Source organism: Bos mutus, chromosome 3 (assembly GCF_027580195.1).
Source record: "Bos mutus isolate GX-2022 chromosome 3, NWIPB_WYAK_1.1, whole genome shotgun sequence".
In the NCBI taxonomy this organism is placed as follows: Eukaryota; Metazoa; Chordata; class Mammalia; order Artiodactyla; family Bovidae; genus Bos; species Bos mutus.
In genome coordinates, this window is record NC_091619.1 from 52,430,670 (window position 1) to 52,455,654 (window position 24,985).

The 24,985-nt window shown below is 41.5% G+C and overlaps 1 protein-coding gene across 6 annotated transcripts; it reads left to right on the forward strand.

Moving 5' to 3' along the window:
- Positions 1 to 17,670, forward strand: LOC102281332 (golgin subfamily A member 6-like protein 25). 6 transcript variants are annotated; one of them, XM_070364294.1, is made up of 16 exons: positions 1 to 140; positions 6,189 to 6,263; positions 6,633 to 6,820; positions 8,926 to 8,974; positions 9,576 to 9,734; positions 10,086 to 10,273; positions 11,662 to 11,743; positions 12,066 to 12,221; positions 12,592 to 12,750; positions 13,099 to 13,286; positions 13,822 to 13,870; positions 14,390 to 14,548; positions 15,159 to 15,317; positions 15,674 to 15,832; positions 16,184 to 16,311; positions 17,269 to 17,657. In XM_070364294.1, exons 2-16 carry the CDS (start codon positions 6,218 to 6,220, stop codon positions 17,323 to 17,325), a joined length of 1,926 nt encoding a protein of 641 aa, XP_070220395.1. In that variant the 5' UTR covers positions 1 to 140; positions 6,189 to 6,217; the 3' UTR covers positions 17,326 to 17,657. The 6 variants fall into 6 exon arrangements, with proteins under 6 accessions (XP_070220395.1, XP_070220388.1, XP_070220369.1 ...); XM_070364287.1 differs by having other exon boundaries at positions 16,184 to 16,368; positions 17,269 to 17,654; XM_070364268.1 differs by having other exon boundaries at positions 16,184 to 17,667.
- Positions 17,671 to 24,985: the final 7,315 nt, after the last annotated feature.

Below are 24,985 nucleotides of genomic sequence, written 5' to 3' on the forward strand. Positions count from 1 at the left end.
TCACCCATAACACATGGCTGTAAAAACCTGCTCGCCTTTCAACTTTTAAGGAGCAGAGCAGGTTTCCGGAGGAACCAGACTCAAGGGGAGCCCCAGGGAAGAGCCAAAGCAGCTGGGAATTTGATACCCCGGTGCTCCAAGTAAGTTTCCTCCTACACTTCCCCTTCCAAGCACATTTTTGTTAGCTAACAACAGTGGATCCCCTGGCGTAGACCCCACACTGCGTGCGGGAGGGGAGGCTGCCGGCTGCCTGGGCGGGAGGGTGTGAGGGCCGTTTTGCGTCTTCCTTTGGATCTGATGCGGCTGCGAAATCATGTCCCTGCATACGCTGCTCCTCCCGGGGACTCAGTCCCGGGCTGCTGCAAAGAGCCTCCCTTGGGAGGAGGAATCCACCCCGCCTCACCTTCGGAAAAGCGGGCTGAAGTCCTTTTTAGGACTGAGGGACTAAATCCCGCCTCCTAAAAGAGGAGCTGAGTGGGGTTGCCCCCTCCTCTCTCTTCCCTCTTCCCTCCTCCTCCCACCTAAGACACCTCCTGATTACTCTGCTGGGTAGTGGCAAAACAGAAAGGAAGGTCCTCAACATACGGAGGAGCCTGGTGGACTGCAGTCCATGGGCTCGCTAAGAGCTGGACATGACTGCGCGACTTCACTTTCACTTTTCACTTCATGCATTGGAGAAGGAAATGGCAACCCACTCCAGTGTTCTTGCCTGGAGAATCCCAGGGATGGAGGAGCCTGGTAGGTTGCCATCTATGGGGTCGCACAGAGTTGGACACGGACACGACTGATGCGACTTAGTAGCAGCAGCAACATACAAGTTTATTTTTAAAAATTCTTATTACATATTAACCATGTATAATATTCCAAAAATTCTGCAGAGTTGCATGTATGTGAAATAATTCATTCTCACACTTTCCCTTAAAATAAACCATAAGGTCTAAGCCTATTTTTTCTCCTTCATTGTTTCCAAATGTGTAGTCCTTACCAAAAACAAAGCAAGACAAAAACACAAACATTATTTTCAGTTTCAGTTTCTTGTTCTATTCCCTTTGTGAGAATGAAAAACATGTCTCAGTTTCTTTTCAACTTCTGTAAAATGGCTCAGAAGGTAAAGAATCTGCCTGCAATGCAAGGGATGAGTTTGTTCCCTGAGTCGGAAAGATCCCCATGCAGAAAAGAATGGCTACCCTCTCCAGTATTCTTGCTTGGAGAATTCCAGGGATAGAGGAGCCTGGTGGGCTACAGTCCATGGGGTTGCAGGTCAGACAAGACTGATCAACTAACACTTTCCATAAAATAGCAGCAGAAAAGTGGGAGGAAAAAAGAGAGCAAGGATGAGTGGTAAATAACTGGGAGCTTTTTCTGGAACTCACTGATCTGAAGAGCTCTGGAATAGATATGTTAATCCGTCAACTTTCTTTTGCATGTAAATTAGTCTTGAGATCAGAACTCTTAATTTCTCCTTCAAAATGGTATGTGAGGAATGGAGAGGTGAGAGAGAATATAGCCTGATGGTCTGGACTGAAGGATTCAGATGCTGGCTTTAGTTCTGGGAAAACTCAGCTTTTCCATTTGTACCAGTGGTAGCTGGAGCTGACAGCCTCACATCCTGTCACATAGCCAGGACAGCAGCCCATGGTGTGTAAAGAACCCTGCCTGGAGAGATGAGAGAGTAGGATCTTCTCCTGGTTCTTTGGAGAGGGGGTAGGGGAAAGACACATTTTCTCCATCCATGACCTCAAGTTTTCTCACTTGTATATGCATTGAGAGACTCATCACGGTTCTCAACAGGGCTCCACACTAGATTCACTACCTACACCTTTTTTTTTTTGAGTGAAGACCAAGACCATACTTGACTCAGACAGTTCTGGCTGGTTTTATTTATTGAATAAGGAAAAAAAATGATACCCCAAAACAAATAGGCAGCCTAAACATGGCAGCCTCATTTTATGCCCAGTCACACCCTTAAAAGTTGGGAAACAAGCATGTTGCCTCCTGGCCTTGGTTGTAAGCCATTGCTCAGGTCCAAGTTGCCTCTGACACCCCGTGGGGCTGCTTGTTTCTGGATACTTTCTGAAAATTGGGAAGGACCAACTCAGCACTTCTGGGAAACAAGCAGTGCTTCCTTCTTCCTGGGAAGTTATCTCAAACTTCCCTGGTGGCTCAGATGGTAAAGCATCTGCCTACAATGCGGGAGACCTGGGTTCAATCCCTGGGTCGGGAAGCTCTCCTGGAGAAGGAAATGGCAACCCACGCCAGTATTCTTGCCTGGAAAATCCCATGGACGGAAGAGCCTGGTAGGCTACAGTCCATGGGGTCACAAAGAGTTGGACATGACTGAGCTACTTTCTTTCTTTCTTTCTTCTTCCTTAATGTAGTCCTGTGGTAGACATGTCCAAGAGTTGTGCAGACCCTCCTGAGGGAAGAGTTCAGTTCTGAGTCTTTTTACATGGATATTTTTGAACAGTTATACTTCACCGAAGAACAGATATTCTTCATTGACTTTTTAATTAAGATATACTTTTTATTGGTTTATTACACACATGTTTTTCTTTTTTTTTTTTTTAACATACATCTTTTTCTTGATGTTGACCCACATTTCTATTTGGAAAAACAAAACCAATTTTCTGATGACCCAATTTCCCTACACAGAGGGTGATTGTTAAACTGTGTGGCCAAAAGGATTTTGATGACTTCTAAAAAAGAAAAGAAACAAAAACTGTTTCCCTTTTGGATCCCAAACTCCTCCAATCTCTTGAATAGTATAAATGGTTCTAAAGATACTGTATTTCATTGATTTGTCATATGTCAAACTGGAGTTGTCAATCATCACAGATTTTGATGAATACTTGCTATCCCTATCACTAATTCTAAGCTGTTCTCAACAACTAAGACCAGGGAACAGAAGAGATGCATGAAATCTGTGTCTTAACATTTCATGGTTTGTGTTCCCAAGGTCATCTTAGTCCCAGGTCCTCCCTCAGCATTAGCTTCACTGCTCTGTTTTATTTTTAATATGTTTTCCTGGGAAATTCTTCTTTCAGAATACACCAGAGTATGTTACCTGAAAAAAGATACTTTCATTTTTAAAATGCAGTGACTTGGAGATCCATAAAGATTAATAGAAAGGAAATCACTAATTTAGTAGCAGGAGATGTGGTTTATGAAGATTTTCCTACTTATTGTTTGGTAGGAAATGCCAAATTTCCTACCAAATATTTGGTCGCTAAGTTGCGTAGGAAATACCAAATTTCCTACCAAATATTTGGTCGTTATTTGGTTGCTAAGTTGCGTCTGACTGTTTGTGACCCCTGCACAAACTGCAGCACACCTGCAGTCCACCTGCAGACCCCTGGTGGACTGCAGCACACCAGGCTCCTCTGTCCTCTCCTATCTCGTGGAGTTTGCTCACATTCACGTTGATACTACATGGATATGGTAAATGATTAAAAAATCATTTAGATGTGTAGTTTTGTACAGATTTGTAGTTTCAGAGTTATTGATCATTCATCATGGCTGACTTATCCAGTACTGTGAATGCTTGTGGCGACCTTCCTGGATGCCTTCAATGATGGTGGTTCCTTGTTTGGAGAACCTCTATCCTCGTGTGGAAACTGAGCAGCTATGCAGAAGGAGGTTTCCACAAAAATGGTCCTGTCAAAGATGGCCTACAGAGAAGATGTAATGGAGTACTCCAGGCTTCCCTGGCTGCTCAGTGGTAAAGAACCCGTCTGCCGGTGTAGGAGACACAAGTTCAAAGCCCTGGGTCAGGAAGATCCCCTGGAGGAGGGCATAGCAACCCACTCCAGTATTCTTGCCTGGAATCCCATGGACAGAGGAGCCTGGTAGGCTACAGTCCAGGGGGTCACAAGAGAGTCGGACACGACTTAGCACCTAAACAACAACAACAATGGACTACTCCATCAAATATGACAAACCAGTCATTGAAGTAGTACATGATAATTTGTCTTAATGGTTGATGCTTCATGTTACCTCTGATACCTTGAAGCCACACTGTTATCCACAGGTTTACTACCATTCATAGTAGAAAGATTCTGATTCTTTTGAGTAGAGTGTTCTAATAGATTATATTACTACAATTTGTGGCCTTCTCTCCCAAGCTCAGTGCTTCCTTGGTGGCTCAGATGGTAAAGAATCCACCTGCAATGCGGGAGACCTGCAATGGGTTCGATCCCTGGGTTGGGAGGATCTCCTGGACAAGGGAATGGCAACCCACTCCAGTATTCTTGCCTGGAATACTGACAAGACATGGACAGAGGAGCCTGGAGGTATACAGTCCATGGGATTGCAAAGAGTTGGAAACAACTTAGCAACAAACACTCACACTTTCCCAAAGTCAGGCAATTTTTCTGGAAATCTGTCTGACCACTGAAGCAAAGTCAGTACAGAATTCAGATGTCCTCCTTGACTGAAACTTATAAACACACTTAAGTTATTTTGAGCTTGTTGCTTTTACTGTGTACTCTCTCCCATTCATTGTAACCCAAGTTTCTCTGGGAAGATTCTCTTACTAGATATTTCTTTACTTTGCTTTTAGTGGTATTACTGTAAATCATGTCCTATATATTGAATCTCAGGATGCTGCAAATGTGAGGAACCATAATATGAAAAATCTTAGGATGCTACAACTGTGAGCAACCATAATATAAACCAACATTTCATACAGAAGACTCAGGGGGCTTAGAAAGTTGCTAGTAGTCTTAGAGTATTTCAGTTTCTTTTTCTGAGGTGGGAGTAATTCAAGTTTCCTTAAACAGTTTTATTGAGGTGTAAAACAAACACCATAAATTTAATGCATTTAAAATTTACAGTTGATACAAATGTACCAAATTGAGAAAGGAGTACATCAAGGCTACATATTGTCACCCTGCTTATTTAACTTATATGTAGAGTACATCATGTGAAATGCCAGGCTGGATGAAGCCCAAGTGGGAATCAAGATTGCTGGGAGAAATATCAATAACCTCAGATATGCAGATGACACCACCCTTATGGTAGAAAGCAAAGAAAAACTAAAAAGCCTCTTGATGAAAGTGAAAAAGGAGAGTGAAAAAGTTGGCTTAAAGCTCAACATTCAGAAAACTAAGATCATGGCATCCAGTCCCATTACTTTGAGGCAAATAGATGGGGAAACAGTGGAAACAGTGAGACTTTATTTTCTTGGGCTCCAAAATCACTGCAGATGGTGACTACAGCCATGAAATTAAAAGATGCTTGCTCCTTGGAAAAAAAGCTATGATCAACCTAGAACAGTATATTAAAAAGCAGAGACATTACTTTGCCAACAAAGATCCATCTAGTCAAAGCTATGGTTTTTCCAGTAGTCATGTATGGATGTGAGATTTGGACCATAAAGAAAGCTGAATGCCAAAGAATTGATGCTTTTGAACTGTGGTGTTGGAGAAGACTCTTGAGAGTCCCTTGGACTGCAAGGAGATCAAACCAATCCATCCTAAAGGAAATTAGTCCTGAATATTCATTGGAAGGACTGATCCTGAAGCTGAAACTGCAATACTTTGGTCACCTAATGTGAGGAACTGACTCATTGGAAAAGACCCTGATGCTGGGAAAGATTGAAGGTGGGAGGAGAAGGGGACGACAAAGGATGTCACATGATGACTCGATGGGACATGAGTTTGAGTAAGCCCTGGGAGTTGGTGATGGACAAGGAGGCCTGACATGCTGTTATCCATGGGGCTGCAAAGAGTCGGACACAACTGAGTGACCGAACTGAACTGAACATATGTACCAGGGTAAATGTACAGTGATTTCACATGGAGAAGGTGTTTTCAGAAATCTTCCTGGAAGATGTGTTGGATGTAAACTGTGAAATATTTTTACATACTATCCAGGGTGGGATGTCTCCAGAAGAACCACAAACAGAAAAAAGATTGTGAAAAATATGAAAGGGCTTATAGTTACCTATTTGTAAACCTGCACATTCTTCTGACTAGTGGAAGCTAGCATGTGGTTTGGTGGAGTTGAGGGGAGGCAACACTGGCAAGGAGGTGCAGGGGTAGGGAGGTGGGCAGAATCTTGGAAATTGCATTTGTAGGCAGTTGGAAGCAACCAGTGAATGTTATTCAGAACAGTTCACTTGTCAGAACACTTTAATGGAATTCTAGATATGACCTGCTTGACATGTCTTTGCCCCTTTCTGTCTCCAGAGCTAAAAGAAGAATTAGAAGAAAGCTGCATGAATAAAGATGGGATCCTTCATGATACAGAAAAGACCTCAGCAGGTACAGGGGAGGGTTCTGCTCACAGTAGGGTGGAGTTCTGCTCACAGTTCTGCTGCAGTGGCCCCTGAGACTCTGACAGGAAGAACTTCCAGAAGCAAGGACCTTCTCCTTCTATGAACACACTCTGTTTCATCTCATAATAATAAAGAGAGTTGTGGTTGTAGGTCCAGGCAGCCAGTCAGAGTCTTTCCTAGCACATTCCCAAACCTGCCCTTGATGTACAGTCACAGGTGAAGTCAGACATGTCATGTCCATTTGCTTTTTCAAGACAGTCTGGTCACTGAGAAGGTGGAGGTTTGAGGGATGAGAGGTTGTAGCTCTTAGGACTGACTTTTGTTTTCTCCTGTCTCTAACATCTTCCTGGACCAGCAGAGCAGTACGAAAGAGAAGCAGCTAAGAGGGAAAAGGATTCTCTTGAGCAAAAGATTAAAGAGCTGCTACAAATGTTAGAGAACCAAGAAAGAGCCTTCAAGATATTTAGAGTCAAAATCACCAGCAAGATGAGAGAAAGAGACAAGCTTCTGAGAAGGATGAACAAGAGGATTGAGAGGCTGGAGGTAACTTGGTGTGGGTCTGGGCAGTGATGGTAGAAAAAGTCCTCAAACCCCAGGAAGGGATGGGTGGAAATTAAAGCAAAGTCATAGAGAGAAGCACCATGGTCCTTGACTGCTTTTGACTCATTAGAAGCTCTGAGTTTTTAATGGTTTGTTATTTAGTTGCTAAAGTGTGTCTGACTCCTTGCAACCCTCTGGACTGTAGCCTGCCAGGCTCCTCTGTGCATGGAATTATCCAGGAAAGAATACTGGAGTGGGTTGCCATTTCCTTCTCCAGGGGATCTTCCCAACTCATGGATCAAACCTGTGTCTCCTGCATTGGCAGTTGGATTCTTTACCATTGAGCCACCAAGGAAGCCCTTTTAATGGCTTAAATCCAAGCATTTGGGTTCTGATCACTGTGAGTTTCTGAAGATTCCAGGAGGACCTTGGAACCTCCAAGCATTTATAAATAACTTTCCCATGATTTGAGAGAATAGCATTGAAATGTGTATATTACCATATATGAAATAGATCACCAGTCCAAGTTCGATGCATGAAACAGGGCGCTCAAAGCCGGTGCACTGGGACAACCCTGAGGGATGGGATGGGGAGGGAGATGCGAGGAGAGTTCAGGATGGGGGATACACGTACATCCATGGCTGACTCATGTCAGTGTGTGGCAAAAACCACCACAATACTGTAAAGTAATTGGCCTCCAATTAAAATAAATTAATTAATTTAAAAATAAAAACTTCTCCCAGAGCTTGTGTTGCTGTTTTGAGGGATTCCTGGATAATCTCATGGAGTCAGTATTAAATAGGATTCGCAGAGTTATCAGGTGGTTATTCTGAGTGTACCTACAAGATGCCGGAGATGTTACTGGAGCAGTACATGTAATTTGTCTTAATAGTTGATTCTTCATGTCACCCACTTTACCTCAATGCCATCTTATTGGCTACAGATTTACTACTATTCAAACCCTGATGGCTCAGTGGTAAAGAATCCACTTGCAATGCAGGAGACTTGGATTCAATCCCTGGATTGGGAAGACCAACCCGGTACAGTATTCTTGCCTGAGAAACCCCATGGACAGGGGAGCCTGGTGGGCTATACAATCCATGGGTTTGCAAGAGTTGGATACAACTTAGTGACTAAACCACCATTATAGTAGCAGGATCTTGATTCCTTTAAGAGAGTCTAAATCACTATATTACTCCAAGTGATCTTCTCCTGTTCCAAACTCAGGCACCTTTTCTGGAAAACTGTCTGACCTCTGAAGAAGAGCAAAGACACTCAGATGTCCTTGACAGAACATGCCCAAAGTTTCCGTATCTACTTGGAACACACCTAGCTTATTTTTAGCTTGTTGCTTTTTGTGTACATTCTCTATATTCACAGGAAACCAAGTTTCTCTGGGAAGATTCTCTTACCAGATGAGTCTTCATCTTTACTTTGCTTTTAGTTATATTACTGTTAACCATATCCTGTAGATAGAATCTCAGGATGCCACAACTGCAAGGAACCATAGAGATTATATAATGTAAATTAAACATCTTGCAAACATGGCTCAAGGAGTTGACACTTATTAGTAGCCACAAAGAGACTATTTTCCCAGATGGAGTAATTCAAGTTTTCTTTAAACAGTTTTATTGAGAGATAATTAAAAAAAACTACCAATAAAATTTCATTTCTTAAAAATACATGATTGATAAGAATTACTCATGTGAATGTACACTAATTTTCACATGGAGAAGGTGTTCTCTGAAATCTTCCTGAAAGAGGCATATGATGTAAATTTTGAAAAACTGGTGCATCTTATTCAAGGTGGGATGTTATCAGAAGAGTTAAAAGCAGAAAAAACAGCATATGAAAAATATAAAAGTCTCCAAGTTTGCATACTTATAAAACTGCACATTCTTCTGATGGGTGGAAGCTAGCATGTTGAGGGGAAGCACCATGGTGAGGAGGCTGCAGGGGTAGCCAGGTAGGTGGGATCTGGAAAATTTACCTGTAGGCAGTGAGAAGCAACCAGGAAGTGTTGCTTCAAACAGTTCATTTCTCAGAATGTTTCAGTGGAAGTTTAAGTTTGACCGGCCTGACATGTCTTTGCTCCTTTGTGTCTCCAGATCTTAAGAAAGATAAGGGAAGAACAAGAGGAATACTACATGAAGAAAGGTGAGGAGTGGAGAGAGGCCTCAAGAAAGGGTGGATATATGTATATGTATATGTGTATATATATAATTATGTTGTATATTCATGTTGTATATTCATGTTGTATGACAGAAACCAACACAACATTCTAAAGCAATTTTCTTCCAATTAAAAAAAATAAAATGTTGATTAAAATTTGAAAAAAAGAAAGATTCTTCATGATTCAGAAAAGACCTCAGCAGGTACAAGGTGGGCTGTCCTCACAGTAGAGAGGGGAAGTACAAGGTGGGCTCTCCTCACAGTAGAGAGGGGAGGTTCCTGCAGTGCTCTCTGAGACTCTGACAGGAGAACTTCCAGAAGGACGAACTTTCTCACCTCTTGTGAACTCACTTTGCTACATCTGAAATAACAAGGACAGTTGTGGTTGTAGATCTAGCCAGCCAGTCATGGCCTTTCCTAGCATGTTTTCACACTTGCCCTTATGTGTGGTCTCAGGTGAATTCAAACATGTCTATCTTTTTTCAGACAGTTTGGTCACTGAATGTGGAGGTTTGGGGGATGAGAGGTTGAAGCTCTCGGAGTTGACTGTTGTTTCCTTTCCTCTCTAAAAATCTTCCTGGAACAGAGGAGCAGATCAAAAGAGAGGCAAGTGAGAGGGAAAAAGACCCTTCTGAGCGAAAGGTTAAAGAGCTGCAGAGACAGTTGGAGAACCAAAAGAGAGTTTTGGAGAGATTAACAGCCAGAGTGAGAAAGGAGATAAGAGAAAGAGAGAAGACCTCAGCAGGTACAGGGGAGAGTTCTGCTCACAGTGGGGTGGGGAGGTTCTTGCTGTGCTCTGTGAGACTGCTACAGGAGTAATTTCCAAAAACAAGGACCCTCTTCTCCTTCTCTGAACACACTCTAAGCTATATCTGAAAACAACAAGGTAAGTTGATGTAGGTCCAACCAGGCTGCCAGGGCCTTTCCTAGAACACTCCCCAAACTGCCCTTGATGTGTGGTCACAAGTGACTTGAAATGTTTTACATGTCCACCTGCTTCTACATTTTGGTCAAGAAAGGAGGGTTGGGTGCTGGAGAGTATAGATCTCAAATCTGACTGTTGTTTTCTTCCTCCTCTAAATCCTTCCTGGAGCAGAAGAGTGGGCCAGAGGAGAGGCAACTGAGAGGGAAAAGGAACCTCTTGAACAAAAGGCTAAAGAATTACAGTCAAAGATGGAGGGCGACAGAAGTGCCATCTTGAAGGAAGTTAGACTCAAAACGACAAAGATGAGAGAAAGAGAAAACCTTCTAAGAAGGATGAACGAGAGGTTTGAGATGTTGGAGGTAACCTAGTATGGGTCTGGGCAGTCAGTGCCTGTGGAAAAAGTATTGGGACCTCAGGAAGGGGTGGGTGGAAATTAAAGCATAATCACAGAGAGAAGAACTATTCTCTTTTGCTTTCAATTCACTAGAAGCTCTGGGATTGTAATGGCTTATATCCAGTCATTTGGGTTCAGTTCACAGTTTTTGAAGAGTCCCTGAGGACCTTGGTATCTCCAAACATTTATAGAATATAAATAACTTTTCCAAGCCTTGTGCTGCTGTTTTGAGAGATTCCTGGTTGATCTCATGGAATCAGTATTAAATGGGGCTCCCAGGTTTAACAAGTAGACATTCTGAGTATGTTTAAGGCAAGTAGGATAAGTTACTGAAATAGTACCTCATCATTTTTCTTAACAGTTGACACAGATTTAGTGCTATTCATTGTAGGGGGATCCTGATTTCTCTGAAAGAGTTCTAATAGACTATAATATTCTATTCCAAACTGAAGCACTTTCTCTGGACATCTGTCTGACCTCTGAAGCAATGTCAGTACAGATGTCTTCCTTGACTAAACACTTGCATAATTTCCTTATATGCTTAGAAAAGACAAGTTATTTTGAGATTGTTACTTTTACTGTGTACTTACTCCCATTCAGAGCAAATCAAGCTCCTCTGCAGAGCTTCTCCTACCAAAGCTTTCTTTATCTTTATTATGCTTTTAGTTGTATTGCTGTTATTCATGCACTATAGATAGAATCTGAGGAAGCTACAGCTGTGAGGAACTATAGACATTATATTAAAATCCCTACATTTCACCTAGAAACTCAAGGAATAAAGATACTTACCAGTATGTCTTATAGTATTTCAGCACTTTTTTTCTGAGATGCAGAGATTCAGGTTTATTTAAACAGTTTCATAGAGATGTAATTCACAAGCCATAGATTTCAGGGATTTGAATGTACAACTATATTTAATTAAATGTACATGTATGATTGATACAAATTTATGCACATAAAAGTACAGTGATTTCATATAGGGAAGGTGGTTTAGTGAATGTTCCCAGAAAAGGTGTGTGATGTAAATTTTGAAAAATTTGTGCATATTCTCTATGGTAGAATGTTATCTGAAGAGCCAGAAGCAGGAAAAACAGCATACAGAAAATATGAAGGGGACCAAGGTTAAATATTTGTAAAACTGCCCATTTTTCTGACTAGTGGAACCTTCATGGATGGTGGAAGCAACACTAGCAGAGGAGGCTGGAGAGTTAGTGAGGTAGGCAGGATTTTAGAAACTTGTAGGCAGTTGAACACAACCAGGTAATATTATTGAGAATAGTTCTTTTCTCAGAATATATCAATGGGGAGTTCATGTTTGACCGGCCTGACGTGTCTGCCTCTCTGTGTCTCCAGATCTTGGGGATGATAAAGGATGAGCTAGGGGAATGCTGCAAGAAGACAGATGAGCTTTGTAATGCAGCCAAGACCTTGGCAGGTATGGGGGAGGGCTCTGCTCACTGTGGGTGGGGAGGTTCCTGCAGTCCCCTCTGAGAACTCTGACAGGATGAACTTCTGGAACTTCTGTGAATATGCTCTGTTTCATCTGAAAATAAGGTGGCTTGTGGTTTTAGGCCCAGTCAACCAGTCATTCCCTAAACTTGCCCTTGATATGTAGTTACAGGTGACTACAGCCATGACCATCTCCTTTTTCACAACAGTTTGGTCACTGGGAAAGTGAAGGTTTAGTGGGTAGAGGTTGTACCTCTCAGGGCTGACTGTTGTTTTCTTTCCTCTCTAAAAACTTCTTGGATGAGCAGAATGCACTAAAGGAGAGCCATCTGAGAGGGAAAAGGAGCTTCTTGAGCAAAAGTATAAGGAGATAAGTCAAAAGGTGGAGGACCAAAAAAAAGACTTCGAAGAATGTGTAGGCAAAATGATAGAGAAAACAAGAGAAAGACAAAAGATTTCAGCAGGTACACGAATGGGCTCAGCACACAGTGGGGTGGGGAGGTTCCTTCAGTGCCCTTTAGGAGTCTGATGGGAGGGACTTCCAGAAGCAGGGAGCTTCCTGCCCTGTGTGAACATACTCTGTTATATCAGAAAATAATAATGCTGGTTGCGGCTGTAGGTCCAGCCTGCCAGTCAGGGATTTTCCTAGGAGATATCCCACCCTGCCCTTGGTGTGTAACACTGGTAAATCCAGACATTTCCATCTGCTTTTTAATGACAGTTTGATCACTGAGAAATTAGACGGTTGTGGAGGGAGGGGTGTGGTGTGTGAAGGGTTATAACTCTCAGATCTACCTGTTGTTTCCTCATCTCTCTAACATCTTCCTGGAACAGAAGAGTATGCCAAGAGAGTGGCAGCTGAGAGGGAAAAGGAACTTCTTGAGCAAAAGGTTAAAGAGCTGCAAGAACAGCTGGAAGACCAAGAAAGGGTCTCTGAGGAATTAGGAGTCAAAAAGACAGAGAAGCAAAGAGAAAGAGAAAAGACCTCAGCAGGTATAGGGTAGACTCAGCTCATGGTAGGGTGGGTTCCTGCAGTGCCCTCTATGACTCCAACAGGAGGAACTTCCAGAAATAGAGCTTCCTCTCCTTCTGTGAACACACTCTGCTACATCTGAAAATAACAAGGTGAATTGTGGTTAGAGGTCCAACCAATCATCCCCTTTTCTAGCACATTCTCGCACCTGCCCTTATGTGTGGTCACAGGTGAATTTAGACATGTCCATCTGCTTTGCCCAGACAGTTTGGTTACTCAGAAAGCAAGGGTTGTTGGTTGTGGGCTTGTAGCTCTCAGTGCTGACTGTTGTTTTCTTCTCTTCTCTCTCTAAAATCTTCCGGGAGCAGAAATGCTGGCCCAATGGGAGGATGCTATGTGGGAAAAGAAGCTTCTTGAGCAAATGGTTAAAGAATTGCAGCAAAAGTTGGAGGACCGAGAAAAAACCTTCGAGAGATTTAGAGACAAACTCACAAAGGAAATGAGAGAAAGAGACGACCTTCTGAGAAAGATGAATGAGAGGATTCAGATGCTGGAAGTATGTCTGGTCTGGGTCTGGGCAGTGACTTTGGAACAAAGCCTGAGCCCTCAGGAAGGGGTGGGTGAAAAATAAAACAAAGTCATAGAGAGAAGCACTATTGTTCTTCACTGCTTCTAATTCATTGGAGGCCCTGAGTTTTAAACAAGATTCTTTAACAATTTAAGTTAAACTTCAAGTTTCAAGTTCTTACAGTTTTATTGAGTTATATTTCACAAACCATAAATTTCAAATATTGAAAGTGTATGATATCATTGATACAAATTTACCAAAGTATGTATAGTGATTTCACTTGGGGAATGTGCTTTATGGAATGTTCCTGGAAGAAGAGTGTGGTGTAAAATTTGAAAATTTGTACATATTATCCAAGATCAAATGTTACCAGAAGGGTTGCAAGCAGTAAAATCCAGCCTATGAAAAATATGAAGCAACACAGGAATGTTACTCAGAGGAGTTCATTTCTCAGAATATTTCAGTGGAAGTTCAGCACAGGTGAGACCTGCCTGACATGTCTTTGCCTCTTTCTGATCTCCAGCGCTTACTGAAGTTACTAGAAACACTAGAGGAACAGGACATGAAGAAAGGTGAGCTCCTTTGTGATGCAGGAAAGAAACCTAGCAGGTAGAGAGGAGAGCTCAGCTCACAGTGGGGTGGGGAGGCTCCTGCAGTGCCCTCTCAAACTCTGACAGGAGGGAATTCTAGAAGCTGGGAGCTCTCATTCTGGGAATGCACTCTGCTTCATCTGAAAAAACAAGGCTAATTGTGGTTGCTGGTCCAGTCACTCAGTCAGGGCCTTTCCTAGAAGATTCCCAAACCTGCCCTTGTGTGTGGTCACAGGTGTATTTAGACATGTCCATCTCCTTTTTCATTGGAGAAGGAAATGGCAATCCACTCCAGTGTTCTTGCCTGGAGAATCCTTGGGACAGGGGAGCCTGGTGGGCTGCCGTCTATGGGGTCGCACAGAGTCGGACACGACTGAAGTGACTTAGTAGTAGTAGTAGTATCTCATTTTTCATGACAGTTTGGTCACTAACAGAGTGGAGGGCTGTACCTCTCGGGGTTGACTGTTGTTCTCTTCCCTTTCTAAAATCTTCCTGGAGCAGAAGAGCAGGCCAAAAGAGAGGCAGCTGAAAGGGAAAACGAGCCTCTTGAACAAAAGGTTAAAGAACTGCAGCAAAAATCGGAGAACCAAGAAAAAGTCTTCGAAGTATTAAGAGACAAAATGACAGAGGAGTTGAATGAAAGAGAGAAAGCCTCAGCAGGTACAGGGGAGGGCTCATTTCACAGCGGGGTGGGGAAGTTCCTGCAGTGCCCTCTGAGACTGACAGAAAGAACTTCCTGAAACAGGGAGCTTCCTTACCTCCTGTGAACACACACTGCTTCATCTGAAAATAACCAGAGTTGTGGTTGTAGGTCCAGCCCTCCAGTCAGGGCCTTTCTTAGCATGTTCCTAGGTGTATGTGGTGTGGCGGAGGAAATGGCAACCCATTCCAGTATTCTTGCCTAGAGAATCCCGTGGACAGAGGAGCCTGGTGGGCTGCTGTCCCATAGGGTCGCACAGAGTCGGACACGACTGCAGCAACTTAGCATGCATGCATGCTGGCATTGGAGAAGGAAATAGCAACCCACTCCAGTATTCTTGCCTGGAGAACCCCAGGGACAGAGGAGCCCGGTGGGCTGCCGTCTATGGGGTCACACAGAGTCGGACACGACTGAAGCGACTTAGCAGCAGCAGCAGGTGTATGTGGACATGTCTACCTACTTCTTTGGGACAGTTTGGTCCCTGAGGATATGGAAGGTTGGGATTTGGGGGGTTGTAGCTCTCAGGTCTGACTGTTGTTTCCTTCCTTCTCTAAACCCTTCCTGGAGCAGAAGAGCAGATCAGAAGAGAGGCTGCTGAGAGGGAAAAGGAGTCTCTTGAAAAACAGGTTAAAGAATTGCAGCAAAATTTGGAGGACCAAGGAAGAGTCTTCCAGAGATTAAGAACTGAAATGACAGAGGAGATGAGAGAAAGTGAAAACGTCTCAGCAGGTACAGGGGAGAACTCATTTCACAGTGGGGTGGGGAGGTTCCTGCAGTGCCCTCTGAGACTCTGATGGAAAGAACTTACTGAAATGAGGAGGCTCTTTTCCTTCTGTGAACACACTCTGCTTCATCTGAAAATACCAAGGAGAGTTGTGGGTGTGGGTGCATCCAGCCAATTAGGGCCTTCCCTAGCATGTTCCCAAATCTGCCCTTGATGTGTGGTCACAGGCACAGGTGGAAATGTCCACCTGCTTCTTCAGAACAGTTTGGTTACTGAGGATATGGAGGGTTGGGATTTGGGGGGTTGTAGCTCTCAGGTCTGACTGTGGTTTCCTTCCTTCTCTAAACCCCTCCTGGAGCAGAAGAGCAGATCAGAGGAGAGGCCACTGAGAGGGAAAAGGAGTCTCTTGAAAAACAGGTTAAAGAATTGCAGCAAAATTTGGAGGACCAAGGAAGAGTCTTCCAGAAATTTAGAACTGAAATGACAGAGGAGATGAGAGAAAATGAAAAGGCCTCAGCAGGTACTGAGGGCAGAGCTCATTTCACAGTGGGTTGGGGAGGTTCCTGCAGTGTTTCTCTGAGAACTCTGACTGGAGGAACTTCCAGAAGCAGGGCCCTTCTTTTCCTTCTCTGAACACACTGTACTACCTATGAACACAACAGGCCAGTTATGGTTGTGGGTCCAGCCAGCTGGTCAGCACCTGTCCTAGCACACTCTCACACCTGCCCTTGATGTGTGGGCACAGGTGAATTCAGACATGCCCATCTGCTTTTTTCAAGAAAGTATGGTCACTGAGAAAGTGGTGGGTTGGGGGTTGGGGATTGTACCTCTGACTGTTTTTTCTTCCCTATGTATAATTTTCCTGGAACAGAAGAGCAGGCCAAAAGAGAGGCTGCTGAGAGGGAAAAGCTTTTAGAGCAAAAGCTTAAAGAATTGCAACAAAAGTTTGAGGACCAAGAAAGAGCCTTCAAGGTATTTAGAGTCCAAATGACAGAAGAGGTGAGAGAAAGAGACAATTTTCTGAGAAAGATGAATGAGAGGATTGAGATGCTGGAGGTGAGTCTGGTCTGGGTCTGGGCAGTGACTGTGGAACAGAGCCCTGGAACCTCAGGAAGGGATGGGTGAAAATTAAAGCAAAGTTGTAGAGAGAAGCACCATGATTCTTTACTGCGTTAGATTCACTAGAAACCCTGGGATTTAAATGGTTTATGTCTGGACACTTGATACTTTCAAGAATTTTATAGACAACTTTCCCAGGGCTTGTGCTGCTGTTTTGAGGGATTCCTGGTTGATTTTTGGACTTTTCCTGGAGCCAGTATTAAGAGGGATTCCTAGGGTTTTCAGGTGGATGTTCTCAGAAGCAGATATTGGTTCACGTTACTAAGCTTCCTGCTAGTTTTCAGGCTGCTACTACATCAAAGACCCTAATATAGATCCTTGCTAACCTAAAGCATTCAAATATGCACAGACTTAGAAATATGGGCAACTGCCAGCTCCTAATTTGGCTGCAGTTGTCCCCAGGTGAGTTTAAACTGCCAGAGTCAGCCTTCAGTACAGAAGTTCTGTCTTCTCCCATCTGGAATTATTTATATCAGTTTTCTTGATCAATTTAGGAATTCTCAGTATTTCTAAGATGTGGAGAGAATTTGTGCCATTCACGAGGAAGGCCCTTACCCAAATAGCATAAACATGGCTGAAATGTCTTATAACAATTGTCCTCTTGCCTGGTTAGGAGTGTAGGGAAACCCTAGTGATGGGTGTGAGTAAGTTTGTGCTATGCATCCTCTCACCATCCAAACCGAAACCAGGAGATATTTCTGATGAGCATAATAACTTCTCATGATCCTTTAAGAAAGAACTCTTTAAAAGAAAATAAACTGTTAATGGAAAACCTTGTTTTTGAAATATTGAGATTTTGAAAAGTTTTCTGTTTACTAACACATCATACATTTTTAGGCTGCAGTGAACAATGATAATGACAAGGATAATGAGGAAAACACTGAAAAGTACTGAACTTCATAGACACAGGAAGATAATGACAAAGAAAATACTTCACAGCCTTTTGTTTTAATCTCTGTTTGGGAGAATATAAAACATGTGTGGTCACTAATTACTCAGATTTTTTGTTTGTTTCTTTTAAATTCTGGTAATATTAAAAGTTTTCACAAGTGCTTTTTTGATCTGGATTATTTCTATCTATGTATGTACTTTTTCTTTTATCATTAAAGTTTTAATGTAAAAAGTAGAAAAATCATCTACTATAGAACATCAATTCCTGGCCCACAAAGGAAAGAATTAGTGTGGCTGGATAATTAATTTAAGTGGAAATGGAAGCAACTGAGTAGAAGACAAAGAGGTCAAATTTGTAATATCTTGAAAAAAAGAAAAATTTTATTAAGTAATGCTTCTGAAAGTCACATATGAATAATTATACAAATGAATATGTATACTGGTTTCTTGAGAGGAAAGGACTAATTTCTTATACAAAACAACTGTGTTACTTCACTTGTAAATTTTATGTGTTTTGAGTTAAAATTTCACAAAAGCTGATTGTAAATTTTAAATTGAGCTGATCAAACACATTAAAAAGCCATGAAAATTCAGAAGGGGTACAGGGTTTGGGAAGTTTTCAGCCATAATTTCTTCTATAAATGAAGTTTATAGAACTGCAGTCATTAGAACAATGTGCCATCAAGGCATAAATCTGAAGACAAAGAATAACAGCATGCTGCATAGTCTAAAAATAGAACCAACAACATACCTGATTAAGGTTGTGTGAATAGTGTTATTTCAGATCAGTGAGACAATATAAACAGTACATGAAGTGCTGTCAGTCTACTGGACAGCCATATAGAATGAGAGTGCCTAGATCACTTATAAATCTTGCAAAAATAATATTCCAGCTTGACTTTAGATTTAAACATTAAAAATAATCTTGATAAAAACAGTAAATGTCAGATAATTATAAAATAAATGTGGAAACTTGAATTTATTTTTAAGTGACATAAAACTCAAAGATACACATTTTATGATTTTGATGTCCTCTTTTACATTTTCATGTTTATCATTTTTTGTTCATTTTTGTTCTCACCACTTTCACAGAAACTTCTTTGATTTTTAAAAATCTGTATATTGGCTTAAGTGATTTACTTTCCTATTGTGATTTTCCATTTCCTATAGATTATTGTTTCTTTTCTATTTAGAGAAGACCTTTCGATATTTCTTTTAGGATAGGTTTAGTATTTCTGTAGCTTTTGTTTATCTGAGAAATTATCTCTCCTCCTGTTCTAAATGGTAATTTTGCTGGGTAGAATATCCTAGGTTGCAAGTTTTTCCCTTTCAGGGCTTTGAATATATCTTTCAACTCCCTTCTGGCCAGCAAATTTCTGTAGAGAAATCAGCTGATAGACTTACTGGAGTTCCTTTGCAATTAACTCTTCTTTTTCTTGCTTCCTTTAGAATCCTCTCTTTAACTTTTTGCCACTTTAATTGTAATATGTCTAGATATGTTTGGGTTCATCTTATTTGAGTAATGGCCCCTCTGCTTCTTCATTTTACTTATATTTTTCTGACTCTTTGAATTTAGGAGTAAGAGCACTGTTACTCCTACGGAAGTAACTCTTTGAAGGGAAGAATGGTTCCTGTACCTGAATATCTGTTTCCTTTTTAGGCTTGGGAAGTTTTCAGCCATAATTTCTTCAAATACATTTTTGATCCCCTTTTCTCTTCTCCTCTGAGATCCCTATTATGTGTAGATTGGGATAGTTTATAGTATCTCATGCTTGCTTTCATTTTTCTTAATTTATCTTTCTGTTTGCTGTTCTGATTGGGTGATTTCTGTTGTTTTGTCTTCCAGAGCATTTATCCATTCTTCTGCATTATCCAGTTTGCTATTTGTTGGCTTTAACTCCCATTTTATTTCTGCAAATGAGTTTTCTAATTTCAGTTGACTCCTCTTTATAGTTGCTTGTTTCTCTTTACAGTAATTTGCAATTCTATCTATAGCCTTTCTTAATTCCTTCAGTATTTTCACTGCTCCTTTTTGAATTCATAATCTGATATACCAGAGAAATTTGTTTCATTGTTTGTTCTTTGAAGGAAATTCTCTTCCCTTCAAAAAGTTACTTCCCTAGAAGTAACAGTGCTCTTACTCCTAAATTCAAAGAGTCAGAAAAATATGTAAAGAGTCAGAAAAAAAGTAAAATGAAGAAGCAGTCAAGAGAATTAAAAAAATCAAATTTTTTTTATTTTGATCAAAAAATCAAGAGAATTCTCTTCAGAGAACAATTATCTATTGTGCTCTTGTGGGCTTCCCAGATGGCACTAGTGGCAAAGCATCTACCTGCCAATGCAAGAGATGCGAGAGACGCTGGTTCAATCCCTGGGTTGGGAAGATCCCTTGGAGAAGGAAATGGCAACCCACTCCAGTATTCTTGCCCGGAAAATCCCATGGACAGAGGAGCCTGGATGGCTACAGTGCATGGGATTGCAGAGTCAGACACGACTGAGCGCAAGCAGGCACGCGTGCACACACACACACATACTGTGCTCTTGAAGAACTGTTTTTACATGGAGGGTGTCCCTGTGTGACCCGCATGAGTCTAGTAATTTTGGTGTGAGGACTGTGTTTTTTGTTTTTTTGTTTTTTTGTATGAGTACCTGCTATATCGTTCCTCAGTGTGTGCTGGCTGTTATCCTCTTGATAGTATATCTAATAGAGGTCTATTAAATTTGAACGGAAACATATTAACAGGTCTTGGAATAGCCAGTACCCCTTTCCATTTGGCCTTTTAGTAACCAGAGAGGAAGTGTTGCATGTGCTAGAAGTAGGAACCAGGAGTCCCTTATCTAGCAATCCCTGACTTATTGGGCAGAGTCCTTCAAGTTACTCTGGTGTTAAATAATCTTGGGGAATCTTAGGGAGGGACATGGATAGATCTACGTTTACCTACTATAGCACTCTATTATGGGGTTCTGCACCACATAAATGCCAGATAATAGTGGAATTCCTTGTCTACAAAGAGGAGAAGTTCTTTCTACTAATTACCTTCAGTTCAGTTCAGTTCAATTCAGTCGCTCAGTCATGTCCGACTCCTTGCAACCCCATGAACCGCAGCACGGCAGGACTGCATGTCCATCACCAACTCCCAGAGTCCACCCAAATCCATGTCCATCGAGTCGGTGATGCCATCCAGCCATCTCATCCTCTGTTGTCCCCTTCTCCTCCTGCCCTCAATCTTTCCCATCATCAGGGTCTTTTCCAATGAGTCAGCTCTTCGCATGAGGTGGCCAAAGTATTGGAGTTTCAGCTTCAACATCAGCCCTTCCAATGAACACCCAGGACTGATCTCCTTTAGGATGGACTGCCTTCAGTTCAGAACTCAATGCCTTAAGTTCTCTATAAGATAGGTACTAGGCCAAAGATGACAGAGAAACTTAGGGAAGTCAGGAAACTTAGGAAGCCATTAGAGGAAACAGGTGTGAAGGGAACAAATAGGAGACTTGTGAAAGAAGTCCTTCAGGATCACAAGGAAGTTTAACCCCATTTCATGAAGTTATGAAGGTAGCTGTTCTAAGAAGGAAATTGTATTGGCCCTGAAGGGATCCTTTAAAGATAATGAGGGACTGGGGGCAAATTATCAAAGCCCACCATGGACAAAATTTGGTGACTTTGAGAAAGAAGCTGGGGAATGAAGCAATGTTAAGGGTGAAATATGTCACTGCAATATTGATAAGAAATATAGTAGGATGCCCTTCAACTCACATGGGTAACATCACCATGAATTTATTGGGAATTCAGGATAAGGAAAGTCTGCTCCCTCAGACCTGAGTTAGTATTCCTCCTGTGAAGAGACTTTTTGGGTCTTTTCTTTCTTTCTGAGGAATGGACATTCTCAAACCCAAAGGGCTTTTTCTTTACAGTACTTGTAGGTATCTTGGTCAGTGGAGGCCAGTTTTGGGGATTCTTTAAGTTTAAAATAATTTAGTGGTGTATCTTCTAATTTTTCTTTTAGAGATATTACTATCACACTGTTGAGGTACTGTGTGAAGTTCAGACATGTCAACATTTTATTTTTTTTAAATTGGAGAATAATTGCTTTACAATGTTCTGTTGGTTTCTGCCATACAGCAACATGAATCATTCATATCCCCTCCATCCAGTCAGCATTTTAAACATAGACTTTTTTGGTTGTGCCATAAAGCTTAAGTCTTAGACCATGTAGAAAACCATGGCTAGAGCACAAGCTATATGGTAAAGTCAAGCTTTCACTACTCTTTCAAAGTAGTTTCTCATTGTTGATGATAATTTGCCACAATTTCATCCTTTAATTGTTTACAATTTTGAATTCATGACCAATCAATTTTAACAGCATCAAACTCGGAATGTTTTATAATAATTCTTTAAAACTTCCTTACTCTCTGACTGGGCTCTGCAATGGTTTGAGATCTCTTAAGGTCTTCCAAAATAATTGTCCATTTAGCTTTCTTAAACCATAGAAAGTCTCCTCTACAAATAAATGGATAAATTGATATGTTAAGGGAATCTCAGAGAGTAAGCATCCAATATTTCTTGAATTGTTCAACAAATTTCTCTCTTTTTCTTTGGGACTTAGGGAAGTCTTTAGTCATGGAATTTGATTGAAGATTAAATTTTAAATGTTACTTTCTCAGTTTGGTTCTGTTTGGAACTGGATTTAGCATTATCTACTAAGATCCCCAGAGAAAGGAATGGCTATTCACTCCAGTATTCTTACCCTGGAGAATCCTATGGACAGAGGAGCCTGGAGGGCTATAGTGGTTAGAAAGAGTTGGAGATGACTGAGAGACTAACACACACATACACACAGAAGGTATAGATGCAATACATTTATCTTTGAACATTTAGTCTCTCAGTTGTATCCAACTCTTTGTGACCTCATGGACTGTAGCCCCCCAGGCTCCTGTGTCCATGAAATTCTTCAGGATAGAATACTGGAGTGGATAACCATTCCCTTCTTCAGAGGATCTTCCCAACCCAGGGATTGAACCCAGGTCTACAGAATTGCAGGCAGATTCTTTACCATCTAAGCCAGCAGGGAAGTTTCAAGATAGCATTCTGAGAGGGGAAGGAAAAGGGAGAGTAGAGAGAGGAGTATGGAGTGACTGGAGCTCGGGGTGTAAGGGGTGTTTTTTGGGAAGGCCAAGAAAGGCTTGGGGTCTGAAGGCATGATCTTGGAACCCTTTTGTTTCAGAATTTCTCTAAGATAAAAGTAGTCTGCAGGGATTCAAGAATGGGGTGTTCAGTCAACTGAGAAATTCTCATTTTCTAGATCACAGAAATCTGTAATTCTAATAGTTTCAAGATTATACACATATAGTTAAGAATCAAAGTCTGTCCTTACTGTGCTATCATCTAGAACACAGGATTAGGAGTTGAACTCACTAACACATCTCCGCTCAATTGGTCAGAAATGAAAACAGTATTAAAAGGTTTATAACTGGAGCACAAGGTTATAGTTCTGGGTGTGCAGTGATGAATCTGATCTTATATGAGCTGCAGCACCAGACTGTAATAGAAACATTATACTAACACATGTGAAAATGCTAAGGAAGACTTATTCAAGATTATTGCAATAAGGGTCAAGGCTATTGCAATAGAGAAAAAAGACTGAGCTCAGTTCCAGATATAGCAAAGCCAGCTGGGAATATATAGGTGAAAAGCAGAGTTAGATGGTCAGAGGATAAGAAATTGCTAAAAGACAAAGGTAGGGAAATTCTTGCTAAATTGGCTTAATAGTATTCTTGTTAGGACAGGACAAGGACTTAGACACTAACAGTCTTGGTCAATTTGGGATGATATAACAAAAATACTACGGACTAGATGGCTTCAGTTCAGTTCAGTTCAGTTGCTCAGTCGTGTCTGACTCTTTGCGACCCCATGAACTGCAGCATGCCAGCCCTCCCTGTCCATCACCAACTCCCGGAGTTTACACAAACTCATGTCCATTGAGTCGGTGATGCCATCCAGCCATCTCATCCTCTGTTGTCCCCTTCTCCTCCTGCCCTCAATCTTTCCCAGTATCAGGGTGTTTTCAAAGGAGTCAGCTCATTGCATCAGGTGGCCAAAGTATTGGAGTTTCAGCTTCAACATCAGTCCTTCCAGTGAACACCCAGGACTGATCTGTTTTAGGATGGACTGGTTGGATCTCCTTGCAGTCCAAGGGACTCTCAAGAGTCTCCCCCAATACCACAGTTCAAAAGCATCAATTCTTCTGCACTCAGCTTTCTTTAGAGTCCAACTCTCACATCCATTCATGACTACTGGAAAAACCATAGACTGGAGGTTTAAATAACAAAAATTGCTTTCTCACAACTCTGAAGGCTGGAAAGTACAGACTCAAAGTGCTATGTCTGGTGACATTGTGATTTGTAGTTTGTAGATGTCTATTTTTTCATTGTATCCTCATGTGACAGAAAGCAACAAGATCCTATGTTTTGTTCTGTTTTTATTAGGGCATAAGTCCATTCATGAAGGTTCCACTCTATGATCGAATCACTTCCCCAAAAAACCCTCCAATTACTATCACATTGGGAATTTAGGCTTTAACAAATGAATTTTGGGGAGATACAAACAAAATCCAGAGCATTCTATCCCTGACCCCTCCAATATTGTCCTTTTCACAAGCAAAATATATTCATTCTATCCCAACAGTCTCAAAGGCCTTAACACATTCCAGAATCAACTTTAAAATCTAAAGTCTGGAGTCTTACTGAAATATCATCTAAATCAGATATGGGTGGAAATTAGGGTAAAAATAGTCCTGAGGCAAAATTCTCCAGCTGTGAACCCTTTAAACCAGACAAGTTATTTGCCTTCGAAATACAATGGCGGGGCATGGACAAATAACATAAGGACACACATTCCAATCCAAAGGAAAAAAGTCGAAAGAAAGAAGGAAGGTGTGAATGTCTCAAGCAAGCATAAATCCTAGCAAGGCAAGGATTCTATATCTGGAGGCACGAGAATAATTCTCTTTTTCTCAATGCACTGCCTTCTATGTTTATTCAGGCAAGATCCTGCCCCCGGACTCAGTCATCATCCCTGCCTCCACCGTTCTGCCTGGTGAAAATTACGTGGTTCTTCCTGGTGAAAATTACTCTGCCTGGCAGAGATCATGAGCCTGCAGCTCTGTAGGGTGGAGCTCATTCTGCCACACATTCTCTCCTGGGCATTTTCCCCACCCCTTGAAATAAAAATAAAGGCAGCTCTGCACCCCTATTTCACATGTCCACACACTCTGTGGTGGAAGTGGCAGCCCTGATGACCTCTGAATTGCATTTGGGGTTCTTCCCTTGTCTTAAAGGATAGTGCATATTAGCAGAATAATAGATACAGTTCTCTTGAGTCTAAGTAGTCCAACCCTCTTTCTTCATTTCATCCCATTTCTCTATTTCCTGTAGTTCCAGCTGGCAGTTCTTCTGTGGATATAGTCTCATCTCTATTTTTGCCTTTTTTGAGATGGTTAATTAAATTTATGATTCACACCACACTGATTTCCTTGTTGGATGGTATATTTGCCACCACATCCTTACTGTTCTCTACTGGACACTTTCTTATATTTTGTAGTGTGGTCAGCTTGAGAATTTTTGAAATCTTTGCATTCTGGTTCCTCTTTCCTTAACGATTCCATCT

Coding starts and splice junctions, on each gene's coding strand:
- LOC102281332 (XM_070364268.1), top strand. CDS start 6,218: ATGAATAAAGATGGGATCCTTCATGATACAGAAAAGACCTCAGCAG. Junction 9,735..10,085: donor AAGAGAGAAGACCTCAGCAG/GTACAGGGGAGA, acceptor TTCCTGGAGCAG/AAGAGTGGGCCAGAGGAGAG. Junction 11,744..12,065: donor TGCAGCCAAGACCTTGGCAG/GTATGGGGGAGG, acceptor TTGGATGAGCAG/AATGCACTAAAGGAGAGCCA.